Source organism: Chionomys nivalis, chromosome 12, assembly GCF_950005125.1.
Source record: "Chionomys nivalis chromosome 12, mChiNiv1.1, whole genome shotgun sequence".
Taxonomy (NCBI): Eukaryota; Metazoa; Chordata; class Mammalia; order Rodentia; family Cricetidae; genus Chionomys; species Chionomys nivalis.
This window is the reverse complement of record NC_080097.1, coordinates 56,787,933-56,807,433: the sequence shown is the minus strand read 5'-3', so window position 1 is coordinate 56,807,433 and position 19,501 is coordinate 56,787,933. Positions and strand designations below refer to the sequence as shown.

Here is a 19,501-nt window from a genome sequence, read left to right as displayed (position 1 = left end):
CCGCATTCTCCACAGGAATGTTGGACTCTGAGGAGGGAGGAAGAGCCTGCTGAGGCCTTCCACATCGAGTAAAGAGGGAGCCCCCTTCTCATGTCAGTGATCAGAGAACTGCACTATGATGGCTTTGTCTCTTTAATTTGTGATCAGGAAATTATCTCCTTTAAAAATAAAACTCTCTAGGAGGAGCTCATGTCTAACTGCTGTTTGGAGGAACATGAAGACTTTTTCTGTTCCACGTGTGAAAGTCCTCTTTTAAAATAAAATCCTAAAGAAAAGCTGGAGCACCTGTGAAAATCTCATGAGCTTTGAACACTGCTGTGAGGTGGGATGAAGTGCTAGGGTGATGTTGGCGACACTGTCAGAAAGAAATGACAGAAGAGGTAGCTTTATAGAAATGATTCCACAGCAAATATTAAGGGTCCAATGCAGTCTAAAAGGGCACTGAAGCTCTCATCTTCTTGACATTTCAAATGCTGAAATCATTTCATCAACAAAGTAGTTAGAGGCAGGAAAGGAGAGATGAAGAGCAGAAACAGAACTGTGCTGTTCCTGCTGAGTGTCTTGCTCTTGTTCCACACTGTCAGGCAACCTGGTCCCCAGGGAAGAACGTGATGTAGGCAAAGCTAGGGTGCTGCTCACTTCTCTGTTTCCACGAAGTAAACACCTTCTCTCTGGGTCTGTCTCCCTGAGGAACCAGTTTCTCTCTCCCCTGAAGAACCAATTTCTCTATCTCTCTCTGTATCCCTGAGGATCTAGCTCTCTCTCTCTCTCTCTCTCTCTCTCTCTCTCTCTCTCTCTCTCTCTGAAACAGATTCTCTCTGTCTCTGTCTCCTCTGAGGAATCAGCTCTAGTTCCCCTTGCAGCTTGCATATGCATGTACTTTTGAATGAAAATTCAAGTGCATTTCTTCTTAGAACACCAGAGTCCTCCTGGCATTTGAGATTGCTTTTCTAGGCAATCTTGTCATCTAGTATAGACACGAGGAGAGCTCTGATGTAAGCTGTGTGTGCTCCTCATGCTGACTTTTCATCAGTCACAGCAAAGCTGGAATCATCAAACATATTCTCTTCATCTTCATCTTCTCCCTAAGGAATATGAAAGGGATTTTCATTATATTGTTTCTCCATTAATTTACTTTGATCTTCTTCTCCTAATTTATAAATGATGAACACATTTAGTGATCTTGGAATAATTTTTAAATATCTGTGTAATACGGTACTATATATCTGCTCAAACAAAATCCATGACTTTAGACACATAGAATATTGAAGATGCTAGATTATAACGTTACTCTGCAGCAGCTGATTATCATTTAGATGCATCAGACCAATGCTGTCACAATGCTCACTTCTGATTTCTTACATCTTGATAATGCTATCACATTTTCCTGGTAGTTAAACGACTTTTGAGCAATTAGGACAGACTCTTGGGCTAGCGTTCTGTCTCACACTTGGATCACATCCCCGTTATCTCAGGGTTTCCTGGGACCAGGTAACATTGTCAAGCAGCCACATTGTGAATGTCCTAGTGACCTGTGACCTTTCTCAGAGGTGACTGTAGTTCTGACTAGGGAATAGAGAATATGTGCACAAGATTGAACACTATCTGTGGAATGAAGTTTGTTTTCTGCTGTGAGGATTTCACTGATGAATGTGTCTGAGGACTTTGCGAGTTGAAAGAAGGGAAACAAATGGGAACAACATTTGCATGGGATACTGCATGTATGTGCGTGAGAGGTCCGGAAGGTAATGAGAAAGGGCCAGGATCAAATCATCAGAGTAATTTTTTTTTTTTTGGTTTTTCAAGACAGGGTTTCTCTGTTGTTTTGGAGCCTGTCCTGAAACTAGCTCTTGTAGACCAGGCTGGTCTCGAACTCACAGAGATCCGCCTGCCTCTGCCTCCCAAGTGCTGGGATTAAAAATCATCAGAATAATGATGAAAATTTTTCGTATTTGATGGAAAAAATCACTGAGGTCCTGTAATAAGTGTTGTGGACTTCATGTAGGAGGATTTCAGACAAGGCTCTAGGCCATGCGAGCCCTTTCCACTGTGTCTTTGCTCAGCGTTTCCCTTCCAGCCAAGCCCTCTCCTTATATAGTGCCTCTGTGTCCCTGCCACCCACAACTTCTGTTTCTGTCTTATGATCACAGAGAAGCAAGGTAGACCTGGGCCCCTGCCCGGCTGTGATATCAGCTACACCCAAAACTTTCTTCCTGGGTCCAAATAGCTGAAAATTCCAGGGAAAAGAAAAACCTATCAATACTTTATCTGAATAGGGGATGGTGACTCCCAACATCTTTAAGCAACATCTTATTCCATAGAGATTTGGTCTTCTTATATTCTCCCAGATTGTTTAAAGTCAAACAATTGCCATTGTTGCAAAGTGTAGAAAGCACATTTGATCATTTTAGCTGTTTTCACTAGTGAAGTGCAATGGCATTGTGTGGACCCACAACAGCCTTGCACAGCTAGCAACAATGTTCTTCTTAGATGGTTTTCACCTTTCTGTATGGACACAGTGAGCCTGTGTGATAATGCTGTCTGTTGCTCCACTGCCTGACTCTATTTCTGTCTCTGTTCATCTGTGAGAGACTGTTGTACAAACACCAGCATCCTGAGCATGATGCTACCTCATGCTTCATACATGTTCATGTTTTAATCTAATAACCAGGCACCAAGCATTATTAGATAGTTCAGGACTATATTTAGTCACAGAAAAATGGAGAAAGTGTTAAAACCAGAGTGAGAGCTGGGGAGGGGATGAGGTGATTACAGAAAAGTCTACCTGAATTCTGATCTAGACCACGAGGATGTCTCTTCCCAGAGGGAGTTTGCACTCATATGCTCCAGAGTTTTTAAGGCAGACTATAGAGTTACCACAATTTTTGATATTTTGGAAGAACATTATGAGAAGCTAGTGAGGAATTTTTGTAAGTGGGACATGGATGTCAACAGATTCATCTGAGAAAAGCCTGAAGTCTGGCACAGGCCTCTGTTCTTGTTTCTAAAGAATAAACACCCCCAGTTAAGGTGATACTATTGCCCAGCATGGGTATTTCTTTTGCCTCTATTTATAGAACCCACTACTGCAAGCAAAATGGTACGTGCAGTTGATGAATTTGTTACACTGCTTCCAGGAACCTCACTCAAAGTCTTGAGTGTCTGCTGAGCTGCTCACTGTGTCTGAGGATTGTATCCTCCTCACTGGTTTAGTTTTCTTCCTAATGCCGAGCTGACTCAGATTGAGACTGTGATAGGAGGTCCCATCTTAAGGTGAGTTCCCATGGGAGAGGATCCTGGGAAGTGAATGAACTTCCAAGCACACAAAGATGGCAGATGGAGAACTGGAGAGGAAGAGTTTGCTGTGAGGAAGACAGTGGTACTGAAAGGATGCTGACTCTGGCCGCTCTCCTACAGTAAGCACTCTGAGTTTGCCTACTGGGACATCCTCCTTGTAGTTCCAGAGACAGGGCACAAAAGGGCCTAGGAGTCTCTGTGAACTGACGCTCTTTTTTTTTTTTATTGAAAAAAAATTTTCCGCCTCCTCCCCACCTCCCATTTCCCTCCCGCCCCTCTCCCCCTCCCCCCACTCCTCTTCTCCTCCCTCTCCAGCCCCAAGAGCAGTCAGGGTTCCCTGCCCTGTGGAAAGTCCAAGGTCCTCCCCACTCCATCCAGGTCTAGAAAGGTGAACATCCAAACTGTCTAGGCTCCCACAAAGCCAGAACATGAAGTAGGATCAAAACCCAGTGCCATTGTCCTTGGCCTCTCATCAGCTCTCATTGTCTGCCATGTTCAGAGAGTCCGGTTTTATCCCATGCTTTTTCAGTCACAGTCCAGCTGGCCTTGGTGAGCTCCCAATAGATCAGACCCACTGTCTCAGTGGGTGGGTGCACCCCTCGTGGTCCTGCCTTCTTTGCTCATGTTCTCCCTCCTTTTGTTCCTCACAACAGACAAAGGTCTGATCTCCAAAATATATAAAGAACTCAAGAAACTAGACGTTAAAATGCTAAATAACCCAATTAAAAAATGGGGCACTGATTTGAACAGAGAATTCTCAACAGAAGAAGTTCAAATGGCCAAAAGACACTTAAGGTCATGCTCAACCTCCTTAGCGATCAGAGAAATGCAAATCAAAACAACTTTGAGATATCATCTTAACCTGTCAGAATGGCTAAAATCAAAAACACCAAGAATAGCCTTTGCTGGAGAGGTTGTGGAGAAAGGGGTACTCTCATCCATTGCTGGTGGGAATGCAAACTTGTGCAACCACTTTGGAAATCAGTGTGGCGGTTTCTCAGGAAATTTGGGATCAACCTACCCCTGGACCCAGCAATACCACTCTTGGGAATATACCCAAGAGATGCCCTATCATATGACAAAAGCATTTGTTCAACTATGTTCATAGCAGCATTATTTGTAATAGGCAGAACCTGGAACTGACGCTCTTTAGAGCAAGGTGTGCTGTAAAGAACCTCATGGACACTGATTTGATGCTGAGAATCTTCTGGGGGAATTCTTTGGTCCAGAGATGAGAAATGGCATGTCCTAGATATTCATTCAATTAAAAAGTCACATCAGCACAAGAATCTTGCAGAAATATGTTATCTAATACCACTATTTTTTGGGGCTAACAGATGTCTGTAGTCCCCAGGGAGGTAGGTTTTAAGTAACTGGAAAGAAAGGAATAGGTCATTTGGTTTCACATCACACATCCTCTCCAGATACATATTCAAGCAAAGCAAGCATCATGAAAAGTATTTAAATGGAGGAGTAACAGCTAAGAGTGTAGACCAGGAATCAACTGTATTCCTGAATTAACTTAATAGGATGCATTGTGGTCACTTCCTTTCTGAGCCATCCATTTTCATGGAGATGGGTGTATATTTGAACCTTTAAGCATTTTTTCACTAGCCATGAATATTTTCATGAAATAAAAGGAAAGCCATAGCAAGTATTTCATACTCAGTCTTCTCAGAATAGATGGTGTAAGGCATATGTCTTGATTCCCTTTTCCCCTCTAACCCTTACAGGCATCTCCAGAATTTGAATGTTCTTAGATGTGGTTGAGTGGACTCCAAGTGACGAATAACTGGCATAGCAGGACAATACTGTAGGTTCCATGTGATGGGAAGTACTGGACAGCTGGGAACTGAGGCCTGGGAATCAAATAGGCTGCTGCTGCTGCTGCCTCATAGTTGAATCCTCAGTACCACATGCTCAAAGCCTTTTGGGTGAGGATATACCAGGGAACTGTCTGAAAAAAGAAATGAATGTGAAGTTTGACCAGAATCCATTTTTTCAAGTTTAATAATTTATTGATCGATGATCTTACACCTGGATCATACTTTCTACTTCTTCCTCTCCTTCTAGTCCCTCCCCCACCTCCTCTCTGCACCCATTCCCACTCTTCTTCTGCTTCTATTCAGAAAAGATCAGGTCTCCCATGGATATCTATGAACAATTTGCAGTAAGACTAAGCATTTTGGAGCCATTACTTCCAGGAGGGACTTGTGTGTCTGGGGTGTGTGCTACGGGGTGCATTTTGTGTTTGAAATAGGGGGTACGCCATGTCCCGTGGGTCCAGCGCCGGTTTTGACCACCACATTACTATTTTCTCTCCCGAGGGCTGACTCTACCAAGTAGAATATGCTTTTAAGGCTATTAACCAAGGTGGACTCACATCTGTGGCTGTCAGAGGAAAAGACTGTGCAGTAATTGTCACATAGAAGAAAGTACCCGACAAATTACTGGATTCCAGCACAGTGACCCACCTGTTCAAGATAACTGAGAACACTGGCTGTGTGATGACTGGGGTGACAGCTGACAGCAGATCCCAGGTACAGAGGGCACGCTATGAGGCAGCTAACTGGAAATACAAGTACAGCTATGAGATTCCTGTGGACATGCTGTGTAAAAGAATCGCTGATATTTCTCAGGTCTACACACAGAATGCAGAGATGAGGCCGCTCGGTTATTGTATGATTTTAAGTGGTATCGATGAAGAACAAGGTCCTCAAGTGTACAAGTGTGACCCTGCAGGCTACTACTGTGACTTTAAAGCCACCGCAGCAGGCGTCAAACAGACAGAGTCAACTAGCTTCCTCAAAAAAAAAGTGAAGAAGAAATTTGATTGGACATTTGAACAAACAGTGAAAACTGCAATCACATGCCTGTCTACTGTTCTGTAGATTGACTTCAAGCCTTCAGAAATAGAAGTTGGAGTAGTTACAGTCGAAAATCCTAAATTCAGGATTCTCTCAGAAGCAGAGATCGACGCTCACCTTGTTGCTCTAGCAGAGAGAGACTGAACATTGTCATCACTTTACCAAATCCATGATGCCACTTGCCTGTGTGTTTGGTGACAGCAAACCAACATCCCAGAGGCCCCTGGGTTGAAGATGGAACCTCTCCCACTCCTCCTGCCGCTGAGCTGGCTAGGACTGCATAAATAAAACTGTGCTTTTGGGGAAAAAAAAAAGACTAAGCATTTTGCCTTGCCTAAAGGCTAGGCAAGGCAATGCAGTATAAGAAATAGATTCCCAAAGTCAGCACAAGATTCAGAGACAGTCTCTGTTCCTGCTGTTAGGAGTCCAACAAGAGGACCAAGCTCCACAACTGTAACATATATGCAGAGTATCTAGGTCAGTCCCATGCAAGCTGGTTGCCTGTTCAGTCTCTGTGAGCCCCTATGAGCCCCTATGAATTAATTGTGTGAGCCCTCCTCTGGTGTCCTTGATCTAGGCGACATACTAACTTCCTCTAGAAACCCCTTGAGTCAGGCCCGTACAGTTCAAATCTTCCATGATACTACTAGTAATGCCCATTAAACACTGCTTTCCTAACGCAAAGCACCAAAGCCCAGACTTCTCCAAACAAAAGCATAGTCAAGACTATGACAATGATACCCCACTCCTGGTACCAAATTCTGTCTTAGTTAGGGTTTCTACTGCTGTGAAGAAACACACCATGACCCCAGAAACTTATATAAAGAAAACTAATTAATTCGGATAGCTTACAGTTAATGAGGTTTAGTCTGTTATCATCATGGTAGAAAACAGGGTGGTTTGCAGGCAGACATGGTGCTAGAGAAGGATCGAGATTTGTACATCTTGATCCAAAGGCAACAAGAAATGAACTATCTGTCACACTGGACATAGCTAGAGCAAAGGAGAACTCAAAGTGAAATGCTTCCTCTAACAAGACCACTTCTAATAATGCCACTTGCCATGAACTTATGAAGGCCAATTACACTCTACCAATCACAAATAGGAAAACATAAGTCATAAAGGAGGTGAATATTAAAGTGGGAAGTTATAGACCGGAAATGAGGCAGAGGATAGGAGCTGTAAGTTTGTCTGGAGGGAAGAGTTAACTGAGATAAAGAAAGTACAAAGATACCATTGGAAAACCAGATGTGTCCACCTATCCAATAGCTGCTTCACTGTTTTGAGGATACCCAACTGCCCCCTGATGAGATTCAAGACCCACACCAAGGGCTACAGGGGACCCAGGCCTGGTGCTATAAGCCTAGCTATTAACCTAGAAGGGGCAGTGGGTTCATGCAGGGGTGCATTTCTGATGATTCACTAAACCAACACAGCAACAAACTGCCTTCTAAATAACCTATGCTTTCCCCACCAACAAAAGAAGATCCCAGTCTTAATCAGAGACCCTTCTCCTTACCATGAATGGTGGTGAATGTAGAGAATCATGGCTGCTTAACATGTACAAATACGTGGTGGTTGTGAGCCCATTTGTAGTTCGGTAACTTATAACACTGCCTATAAGACTCAGGAGACATTATGGAAGAGGGCATGAGAAATATATAAGACCCGAAAGATAGAGTGATGGACTCCAAAATTCCTTTCTCTAGACTTGATGCAATTATTGCCTCCATCAATTAACACCAACTGTAGTTACCGGCTCTGTGCCCACATAAGATTAGCCCTATCACCAATCATTCAAAGACAGTCAAAGAAGGGGGAGGGGTTTGCAAGGCCCCACTCTTTACCTGTGAACTATTGGCTATTCATAGATTTTTGGGAGAGGAGGAAATCACTGTCTTCAGTGTGTATCCACTACCAGGCTCTGATAGAGAGACCCAAATCCACAATGACACAGTTGATCTTTGTTAATCTCAGAGGTCATAAAACTAAACACATAGGAATGAACATGAGAGAGAAATTTGTGAGGCGAGTTTAGGATGTTAGGGAGGTGAGAGGTTTTTAGAATGTTCAATAAGCTGAGAATACATACATGTGAGAAATTGTTTTTAAAAAGTTATCAGGCTGCCATCTATGACTAGTTGTACAAGATGAATGTAACAGAAGTTACTCAGTGGATGCTCGTGACTCAGCTGACACCAGCATTCTGGAGCATGATGCACACACACACTCACACACACACGCACACGCACATCCTCACACATATGAGAAGTGCTGAGCTCACCCTGTGGTAGTGGAAGTGACAGGTCTAGGCACAAAACATTTGATCCTATGTTAAAATTCCTGATGTTGGAGCTGTCATGTGTCATCTACTGAGTCACTTTGGAGAAGGTAAAAAGAGGTCGCTGCTGTTCTGAGATGAGATGACAGCTGGCTAGAGAGGTCTTGAGGTGCTGAATCTGGAGACATGAGAGGAGCCTCAGAGAACAGTGGACTTCCTAGAATCATAGAAATTCCTTAGAGGAAAGGGTAGAATATAAGCTAAGGGTGTTTGATTGACTATCACCCCCAATGTTGTAGTTTGTTAAATTTGAAGAAGAAATTGGAAAGAAAGAAGGCATCCTTCTTAGACAAAGTCAGTACTTGCCATGACTCACAAAACTGGCCTATATACGTGAGAAATACTTAAAGATAACAACCATGAGGTGAGGGGAGGGTGAAGAATATTGGTACACAAAATACTTAAGATATGCATTCACAGAAAAGAATGAGATCATTTGTGAAAACAGATTTCTTTATTAAGATTTGGATAGATGTACGCCAGGATGTGGGACACCAGCCCAGACACAGGGTTTATCTTCTAGGGTTGTTGAAGGATTTTCATCATTTTCTGAATCCAAGGAATAAAGCTTGAGATTCTGGTGTATACCTCGGGAAGATCCCCAGTACAATGGTGTTGGCTTACAATGCCCTGGACCACATTGTGACACACAAAGGGTCCCCCGGAATCACTCTGTGAGCAGAAAAATAGGAAGTCTTAGTAAATATCATTACCTCTTGCCAGACTCATTTTCTCCACAATCTTCTCCATTCTCACTAATACCTGGTATATCATATAGAAAGGTAAAGTGCCATTCATTGACTGACCTCTGTCCTGAATGGGAAGGAGGTCACTGAACTCTGTCCCTCACTAACTGGAGTGTCCCTGCCTTGTGTGTCCTTTCTTCAGTTTTACTAGGACTCTAACTCTCCTATTTTCCCGTAGTGAAAGGACATAGATTGACTCGTGGAAAATGGTAGATCCTTGTAGGTTGATCCCTGCATAAACTCTAGACTAGCAGAACTTGTCCCAGTGGGAGGAGACATGGCTGCATGTCTGCATTACAGCACTGCTCCTGCGCAAACAATTGCAGATGGCCATGTCCTCACCTCAGCTGTAGCTTTCTTCTCCTTGGGATTTCCCACACAGAGCTGGATGGAATCGTTGTAATTTTTGTACATTTCTTGACACTTCTGACTTTTTTGAACTTCTAACTTCACTTCCTGAAGTGTGTTAGGCAGAATACAATTGGCCAGTGGTCCCCAGCCTGCCACTGTGCACACCTGCCCAGGTTTCACCCAGTCCTGACTCTTTGGAAGGTCAATGATCTTCACAGCATTACTGAGTTGAGCTTTGTGTTTCAGCTGGTCAGAAAGATGAGGAAGAATAGTTCAGGTCTGGCCTCTCAGCAAGCTTAACTAAGCATGGGGTTGCCCGTACCTTCCCCACCTGCAGAAACCGCAAAGCACCATTCCATTGCCCTGCAACCATAGACCAGCCCCCCAGAAGACAGGATTGATATATCAGTAACACGTGGAGTACACCAAAAATAGTCATTGAAATTGTACCTTCAGTAGCATGATGTCATTGACCACTTTTTCAGGGCTATAGCCCTTATGAATGATGGTTTTAACAACAGGGATGCGCTGAATGTTGTTTTTCTGATCCTTAATATTGTGAGCACCAAAGGTTACATTTCATTAAATAAAATATGAGCTATAGCAAATGTTTAATGTTCATGGTCCACTCTGATTAAATGCTATGGGTATACTGATTCCTTAGTTCCCCTCCACCCTTTATAGGCAGCTCCACAACTTGAATGCCCTTGGATGTGATGGAATATGAATGACAAACAGCTGGTCTAGCAGGACAATCCTGTGGGTTCCATGTGATGGAAAGTACTGGAGAGCTGGGAATCATGCAGCCTGATGCTGCTACTTCCTAGTAGAATTCTCAGTACCACACACTCTGCTGTGGGAACTCCTCCAGCCAATAGCCTTTAAGATACTGGCCCACTTTGGGCATAGTCTCGTGTACTATAAATACAGATGAAAACCGTGAGCAGGCTTCTTGGGTGCTTGATTCAGTTTCAGGTCCCAGCGCACGCTGAGGGCTGCAGATCACTACTTTTTCTGTGAGTTTATCCCCAACTAAATAAACCTTTGTTAAACTCCATTCTGGGCTATTGTGGAACTTTTTTGTGTGCCAATAGTGCTCAAAGCCTTTTGTTGTGAGGATACACCAGGAAACAGTGTCTGTGGTAAAAAGGACTGTGAAGATTGAATGGAATCCATTTTATTGGCATCTAAAAGGAAAGATGGGTGTTCTGAAGAGGCTAGCAAATAGTCCAAGTATTACTGTAAAATGTAAAAAGCAGATGACAATATTTTAGTCTTCTGAAATCAAAGAAATATGGCATTGTATTTTAACAGAATATATTTGAGGTTCATAATCTTTGTATATTTATATTTTGAAGAAAACATATACATTTTGTATGTTAATATAATAAAAATGAGAAAGAAAATGATTTGCTGTACCACTTTAGAAACAACTCAAAATTATATTTTTTTACAGGTCAATAACTCAGTTTGTTCCACAATTAATTACTTAATGTCACAGAAAGTTTCTGATTATTTTTATTAATTGCATTTATTTACATATAAATTAAAAGGAATAGTATATAAAATATAAGCTTTCAAATAAACTCCTATCTGAAACACTTACATTGAAGTAGCAATATGCATACCTATTTATTATATATTCTGTTATTGTATTTGACTATTTGACTATTTTGGTCAGGTTGAAGAAATAGTGCCTGCATACATGATATCTATAATATTAAGAACATGTCATAGTTCGTTTTGGCTGTTTAAGTCTGTCAGTTGCCAGCATGAAGTTTTATCCCACTATCGCCTCATTAGAAATGGGTACAGAGCACATGGTCTTGGGCAGGTAAGGAGGGAGGTGCAAAAGGACTCCTGCAGACATCTTTGGTCCTTTCTCTTCCTTTGTCTTGACACTGCTTTGTCCAGATATGGGAATGGGTCATATTTTAATTTGTTTTAGGCCTGGTATGGCGAGACCCTTTGCACTGTGGTCCAGCTTCTCCTGAGGAAACTCTTTCATGCCTTCACACCACAAAGTGTTGAAGGGGTTACACTTTCAAGCACCACAGTATTTCAACATAACAAGTAAAACAAGAAGAACTAACTGAAAATTTGGTAATTACGGTCTTCAATTCAAATTACAATAGTCGAGACAATGGGGTATCTGCAAAGGGAGAGATAACAAGGTCATGGGACTAAGATAAAGGCACATTAATAGACCTGGAAAATATAGTCAAAGAATGGTGGAGAACCTAACCCCCAATGGGGCATCTGAGTCAAAGCTCCTGCATCTATGGCTCAGAGAATATCCTGAACGAAAGGCTGCAAAATTGTACTAGCCAGAGTACCAGAAAGTCGAGTGTGAAACAGTCTCTCTTAGAAATGGCTGCATCAACAAGACCAGAGCAACAGCAACATCAATGGACATGTTAACAAGGAAGGGGGAAGTTTTGCCAAACCTGACCCTTAAAGAACTAAAAGCAACTATTGACAGCTGTATGAAGGAGAATTAGCATCCCCTTACTGGTTGCCCAATTCAGAGTGGTTGTCCTTGAAACAGAGACAACAAAATCAGACCCAGAAGGTTATATTTATAACAGTAACAGTTGGTGTGATGTGATGGCTAATTTATGACAACTTGACATAGGCTAGAGTCATCTGAGAAGAGGGGCTATCAATTAAGACAATACCTCCTTAAACTGATCAGTAGGGAAGTCTGTAGAGCATTTTCTTAGTGATTGATGTGGCAGGGCCCAGCCCATTGTGGGTGGCGCCACCCCTGGGCTAGTAGTCCTGGGTTATATAAGAAAGCAGGCTGAGCAAGCCATATAAATCAAGTCAGTAAGCATTGTTCTTCCATGGCCTCTGTATTAGCTGCAGGTTCCAGCTTTGAGTTTCTGTCCTGGCTTCCTTCAGAGATGGAGTGTGACCTAAGAACTGTAAGATGAAATAATCTCTTTCCTCCCCATGTGGCTTTCGGTCATGGTGTTCATCACAGCAACAGAAACTCTAACTAAACAGATGTATAATCAACTTTCAATTACAAACTCAGTGAAAGACACTAATACAAGTACAAAAATCATGGCAAAGCCTGGGAGAACATTTGTAAAAGTTGAATCTAATAAAACAACATTAAGAACACAATTGTCAAGTGGATTTAAAATAAAGCCATACCAAATGAGTAAACCCAGCCAGGTGATAGTGGCGCACACCTTTAATCCCAGCATTCAAGAGACAGAGGCAGGCAGATTACTGCGTTCAAGGTAAGCCTGGGCTACAGAGCAAGTTCCAGGGCAGCAATGGCTACATACAGAAACCCTATCTCAAAAAACAAAACAAAACAGTAAACCCCAATCAAAACAATGAGTCAAAGATCAGAAAGGACAGACACACAGACAAAGAGAAATAGGCAGGTGAGGAGTAACTCCACACCATATCCCCTTTAGGGGGGAATGGTATTTAAATGATCAATGAGAAACCACTGCACACCTCTTAGAATAGTCAGAATACAAACCGCTGGCAAAAATGTGGGAAAAGAGGAGCTCTTATTCATTACAGACACTGAATGCCACCTTTGAGGGTAGTATAGATATTTCTTACAAAATTAAATTTACTCATACCATAAGGCCAGGCATTCATAAGAAAGAAAAGGTCACCGTATGTGATTATTTGGAAGCTAGGTGGACCCCTAAAAGAGCAACGAGTGAAAACAAAAAAAGAACAACCAACAACACAGGAGTTTAAGAGTAGTTGAAATTCCATGACACTGTAATGATGAATACATGTATTGAAATATATCTTTGTCCAACCCAAAGTTATGACATTTGAACATGCCATGATGTAAAACATGCACTTTGATAGTGGTATATCAATGTAGGTTTATGGATTATACCAAAGGATTAACTTTGGTGGTGGATTTGATAGTGATTGAGGTTATGTGTGTAAGTTAGAAACATTTGGGTTAAAAAAAAATACCTCTACTTAAATATTTAATATGACTCTATAAAAACAGCACTAAATATTAAACACATTTCAAGAAAAAAGAAACCCACGCCATAACATAAAATATATTGGTAAATTGTTAGGTTCTGTTTAGGCTTGTGGAAAGCACACTGGGCATGCGGAGGACTTCCCTTGTAGTAACTCAATCGTGTTTATTTCAAAGGTCATTCAAAAATTTTTGTTCTGGAGCATGCTGGTTCTCTAATACTGAGCCAGGGAGAGGGGTAAACAGCAAACAGCCCAGGGCCTTAAAACCACTCTGCCACTGAAAGCAGCTAGAACAGAGTTCACTCTAGTTTACTCCACAGCATAAAAATGTCTGTGGTGGAAATAGCTGGCAGGCAACTCATCCATGGAGAAAATGCCTTATATAATTAGGACTCCAACTGATTGCTGCAAGACTCCCTAGTGGGTTTTTTTAAGATTGTTTTATTTATTACATACACGGTGTTTTTTATTTATTACATATACATGTCTGCATTTATGCCTGGCAGGCCAGAAGAAGACACCAGATCTCATTACAGATGGTTGTCAGTTACCATGTGGTTGCTGGGAATTGAACTCAGGACCTCTGGAAAGAGCAGCCAGTGCTTTTGACCTCTGAGCCACCTCTCCAGCCCCTCCCCTAGTTGATTTCTGCTGGATATTAAAGGCACGGATTTGACAAAGTCACTTTTGCTTGCTCTCTGGTTCACAGCTGTGCAAGTGTTGGCTTGATTTCACACTCCCAAGCAGAGGAGAGGAGGCTTAGAAGCTGTCATCTGCCTTCACAGTGGCTCCTCTGGCCAGGGACTGGATGGTGCTTTATCTCCTGCTTGACTCTGAGTGACAGCAAACTAAAGAAAAGAGCCACCATACCTCTACTCCCTGACGTTGTTTGGGTCCTGCACTTGGTGTTCACTACACTCGGGAGTTTCAGGGCTGTTTCCCCTTAGGCAAGGTGGTCATAAGTGTGATTACATCTGGAATAGAGGAGGCCAGCTTGAGTTATTTTTGTTTTCTGCTCAGATGTAACTACTTCTAAAGTAGCAACTGGTTATAGCAGTATCTTCAAGAGAAACTCGTATGTTTCTCATTGTTGAAATGGTTTTGCAAAATGCCATACCTGGTCATAATGTATTCTTGATTATTTGCTTTTGAAATTTAAAATTTTAGATTATAATTTAATTATAATATTTCTCTCTCCTAGCCCTCTTATACACCCCAATTCTCCTTCAAAATCATGGCCTTTTTAAAAAAGCTAATTGTTCTTATGTTCATCTATGTATTTGTATATACATATGTTTTTAAATATAAATGCTAAGACTGTATAATGTTGCTAGTGTGTGTGTTTTCAGGACTGACCATTTGCCACTGGCCACCTCTCTGGCTTTCCTCAGTTGCCTGTAGTCCTTTGTGTAGGGCTGAGGCCTCCTAGGCTTTTCCTTATCCGTTTTGGCATGTTCATTGGTGTCTCCTTGTTTACATTGCATTTGGACAGTCATGTTGGGGAGACTTGATGGTGTAACTTCTGTTGTTACTAGGAGACACAGTCTCACAGATAACACCCTGGTCCTCAGGCTCTTACAATCTTTCTGACTCTTCTGTAATGTTCCTTGAGCCTTGGGTGCAGGAATGTTTTGGTGATGTATCTACATGAACTGGGCTCCACAATTCTGCATATTGGTTGGATGTGTCTTCCTGTAGTGGTCTCTGTTGCAAAGGGAAGTTCCTTTGATGAGGAGTGAAAATGACACTTATCAGTAGAGAAGGAAGTCTTGGTCCCAAAGGCTCTTATATTTTTGAAGACATGTTGAAATAATTGTGATGAAATAAAAGAATGAAAATGGTTTTAACCATTCCGGGAGACAGACCACCTAAATATGGACTAACATCATTCTTCATTTGGCTGAATTGCCTGTATAGTCAAGACATTTCTTAGACTTTTATTTTTGACAGAGATGTTTCCTTGAACTGTTGAAGTCATCTCTGCTGTGTCTCCTGGGCTTCACTCCTGCTCATAACGATCTACAATACCAGGGACAGTGCCCTTAGTCTCAGTCACACTCCTTTTTCTCTGTCTCTTTAGTAGTTCAAATGTAGAGAGGCACAGCAACAGATTCCTGAAGGTAACCAGGCAGCTCAAACCCTACCACTGCTGGAGATGGAGCACTGATAACCAGCTCAGAGGCAGGATGTGAGACCACATGGTCTTAGGTGCAATATCCTCTCCAGGACATGTCAGGGCACCTAGAGGGCCACACAAATACAAATTTGGAAGAAAAATGGTTGTCAGAAGCAAACTTTCCTAGTAGAGGAGCCCTGCTTTGTCAGCGTGGACAAGGCAGCCCAGATTCTGCAGTGTACTTGCTGGGATCTATGATGGTCACTCTCTTGACAGGGACTATATCTGTATGTCCTTAATTATCCTTTTTATAGGGATAATTTTGTTTCATGGGATAATTTCACTTATGAATGAAATATTTTACATTAAGAGCAATGGATTATGTAATTTCTTGTAGAGGGTGGGGCTTTAGTCTTTTTCTTCCCTTTGTCCTCTGGAGTAATTCCTAATTTGATCCATGGGCCAAGACCATCAGCAGGGTCATGTGAAATGATACTAGTAGAATATTGGTGCTACAATGAAAGTTGTGATATTTATACTAGAATTGAATACTCTTGCCTTTATAGTGACTTTAATTTTTTTTAAGTAAGATATAATCATATCACTTCCCCCCTTTCCTTTCCTTCTCCCCAACTCCTCTTATGTACTCCCTTGCTTCCTCTCATATTCTTAGCCTATTCTTCTTTCTTGTTGTTAAATATTTACTTTTCTTTATGTGTACTGTGTCGCGTGTGGTGGGGGATGGGTGATAGCATAGGATCGCTTAGAGCTGCAGTTACAGGTGGTTGTGAATTGCCTGATGTGAGGGCTGGAAACCAAACGCAGGTCCTTTGGAAGAGCAATAAGCGTTGTTAACCACACTGAGCCATCCTCCAAACCCAAAGCCTCTTTTCTTTAATTATTATTGTTATATTGCACAAATGCCTAAATGCATGAACGTAACCTGTTGAGTTCCTTTAGTGTTATTCACATGCATGGGATTTCAAGGCTGAACACTTGGAGCTGTATAACCAATCGGAGGCTCAACCCTGAGGAAGACTATTTCTCTTGCTCTCAGCATTCCTTAGTTGCTTATAGTTCTTCCTTTAGGGTTGGAGCCCCATGAGATTCCCCTCTTCCATGTTAGCTTGTCTATTGGTATCTGTTACATGTTCAAGTCTTGTTTAGGCAGCCAGATTATTGAGGTATCATAAGTGAAGCTTCTCTGTCATTTCTAGGAGACACAGTTGTACAAAAATATTTCCTGATTCCCTACTCTTACAATATTTTTGCCTCCTCTTCTGAGATATTTCCTGAACCTTATGTTCAGGATTTGTGTTGTAGATATATCTACTGGGGCTGGGCACCCCATGATATTTTGTTCTCTGTGTTTTGAACAATTGTGGCTTTTTGTAATGTAGAAAAAAAAGAGGCTTCTTTGATGAGGGGTGAGAGCTATACTTACCAGTGGGTATGAGGATAAGTATTTAGAATGCAGTAAGGAATTATGCTGGTTTTGTTTTGTTTTTTTTTTTTGTTTTGTTTTGTTTTTTTTTTTGTTTTTTTTTTTTTTTTAGTTTTTCGAGACAGGGTTTCTCTGTGGTTTTGGAGCCTGTCCTGGAACTAGCTCTTGTAGACCAGGCTGGTCTCGAACACACAGAGATCCGCCTGCCTCTCCCGAGGGCTGGGATTAAAGGCGTGTGCCACCACCGCCCGGCATTATGCTGGTTTAGTAAAGTAGCGGCAGGAGGTTCTCCTCTAAGATCCTTGACCTCACTAGCTCCAGGCAATTGGTTAGATTTCCAGAACCAAGTATGATTTTCCTCCTGTTGAACAGGTATTGGTTACTTCCAGGATGTAAGTGCCACTATTTCACCTTTAGGGATATATTGTTACGATGGTCATTGTTGTGGTTCCTATGGTGTGGCAGCTGGGTAGGACTGTGGCTGCTCCCCTCCCTCATCAGCCTGCAGAGCACCTTCCACTACTACCATACCTAGTTCTTAAGGAGGAACCTCTCAAGTTAGAACCAGCTTAGATCCACTGAGTCCTGTGTCCAAAGCACATGGTGTCTTAGTTACTTTCCAGATCTGGGAGACAACTAAGAACAACAGAAATAACCGACATTGTTTTAGGAGCCTCTTGGACATCCCTGATCAACAATTCAAAAGGAAGATTCACGTGCCTGGCATTGAGTTTTTTGTTAGAGAGTATGTGGCTCTTGAGGCAAACACTGTCAGCTCAAGTGACATAACTTCATTTAAACTATATGTGTAAAATGTATACATGTACTTAAGCATATTATATGTAATTTTATGTAAGTAAAAAATAATATGGATCCTAATGCCAGCTAATCTTATGTCAACTTACCATACAAACTAGAGTTATCTGAAAGAAGGGACCTTTGATTAAGAAAATGCTTCTATAAGGTCTGGCTGTAAGGCATTTTCTCTCTGTTTTTGAGACAAGGTTCCTCTGTGTATCCTTGGAGCCTCTCCTAGAACTTGCTCTGTAGACAAGGCTGGCCTTGAACTCATAGAGATACATCTGCCTCTGCATCCTGTGTGCTGGGATTAAAGGTATGCAACACCACCACCCAGAAAGGCATTTTCTTAATGATTGATGGGAGAGGGCCTAACACATTGTGGGTAGTGCCATCCTTTGGCTAGTAGTCCTGGGTTCTTCTATAAGAAGCAGTGGAAAACAAGCCAGTAACCAGCACCCCTCCATGGTCTCTGCATCAGTTCCTGCTTCCAGATTCTTGCCTTATTTGAGTTCCTGTCTTAATTTCCTTCCATGGTGAACAGCAATATGGAAGTGTAAGCCAAACAAACCCTTTCCTCCCCGACTTTGTTTTTAGTCACGGTGTTTCACTGCAGCAATAGAAATCCTAACCAAGACAGTCCTTATGGCTCTCCAAGCATCCTTAGTATTATTTTTCCCTCCTCTCTCCCTCTTCTGTATCAACCCCTTCTCTCATCTCTCCCTGATAACCCCCCCCCCTACTTTTTCCAATTTCCTTATATTGATTTTTCACGTAAGCTTCATCCCAAGGGGCTCTGAGGACAATGCTCAAGGATCTGTGAGTACAGACCAGAGTCACCCCAATGCCAGGTTATTTAAGCATCTGCCATGCTCACCACTGCATCTCCAGAGCCAACACTGCCCTAGACATTGGCTGTTCCTCACAAAACCACTTATGTCTTGAAGGAAGGTGGGCACAGCATTCCAAGCCCCCTCTTACACAGAAGGCAGAAGAAGCAAGGGTGTTCAGCAAACAGGGGTGTGGTTCAGAAGCAAGGCTGACAGCTATGAACAGAGGGGTAGACTGATGGACGTTGAGACTGGTGAATGACTGGGTAGTGCATATGTTTTGAACCTTAGATAGATGCCCAGGACCCCACTTAGAATCTTCTTTGCTGAGATATAAGATAGACTGTCATCAAAGGAATACCCTGCCATTATCACAGTTGCAACATATACTTAAAATGGCATTGAGACTCTCACCAGGGAGCGAGATGTAGTGGGAACAGACGATGGTGTGGAGAGTGATCTCCTGGTCCCTTGGGCCCTTCAGATCTGTTTGCTCCATGGTGCACATAGATTTGGTCATGAGAAGTACACAACACTGGGCATCTGGGCCCTCAATCCCATTTCCCTTCAGAGGAGAATTCCTTCACAGCCTAGACCCACCTATGTGAGTGGGTCAGGACCCCAAGTGAGACTTTAAGGACTGAATAGATGTGAATGTGCATTGTGTCTTCAGTGGTGTGCTAAAGACCATGAAAACAGCAAAGGAGAGTGAGGGTGGGACCAGAGCCTGCAG

The 19,501-nt window shown here is 42.2% G+C and overlaps 1 protein-coding gene and 1 pseudogene across 1 annotated transcript; one reads left to right on the top strand and one right to left on the bottom strand.

Annotated features, from left to right (window-relative positions):
- The first annotated feature begins 5,509 nt into the window (after nt 1–5,509).
- LOC130884901 (proteasome subunit alpha type-6-like) lies at nt 5,510–6,460 on the top strand (annotated as a pseudogene).
- Nucleotides 6,461–8,983: 2,523 nt separating this feature from the next.
- On the bottom strand, nt 8,984–19,267 carry LOC130884663 (mast cell protease 8-like). Its single transcript, XM_057785834.1, has 4 exons — nt 19,183–19,267; nt 10,053–10,177; nt 9,594–9,848; nt 8,984–9,177 (listed from the first exon to the last, which is right to left on the bottom strand). The coding sequence occupies exons 1-4, from the start codon at nt 19,265–19,267 to the stop codon at nt 9,025–9,027; spliced, it is 618 nt and encodes a 205-aa protein (XP_057641817.1). The 3' UTR covers nt 8,984–9,024.
- Nucleotides 19,268–19,501: the final 234 nt, after the last annotated feature.

Excerpts from the sequence above, each read along its gene's own strand:
- LOC130884663 (XM_057785834.1), bottom strand. The coding sequence starts at position 19,267 with ATGGAGCAAACAGATCTGAAGGGCCCAAGGGACCAGGAGATCACTCTC. Across the intron at positions 10,178-19,182 it reads CCACTACATCTCGCTCCCTG|TAACCTTTGGTGCTCACAAT; the intron begins GTGAGAGTCTCA and ends TTTAATGAAATG. Across the intron at positions 9,178-9,593 it reads AGAAGAAAGCTACAGCTGAG|AGTGATTCCGGGGGACCCTT; the intron begins GTGAGGACATGG and ends TTCTGCTCACAG.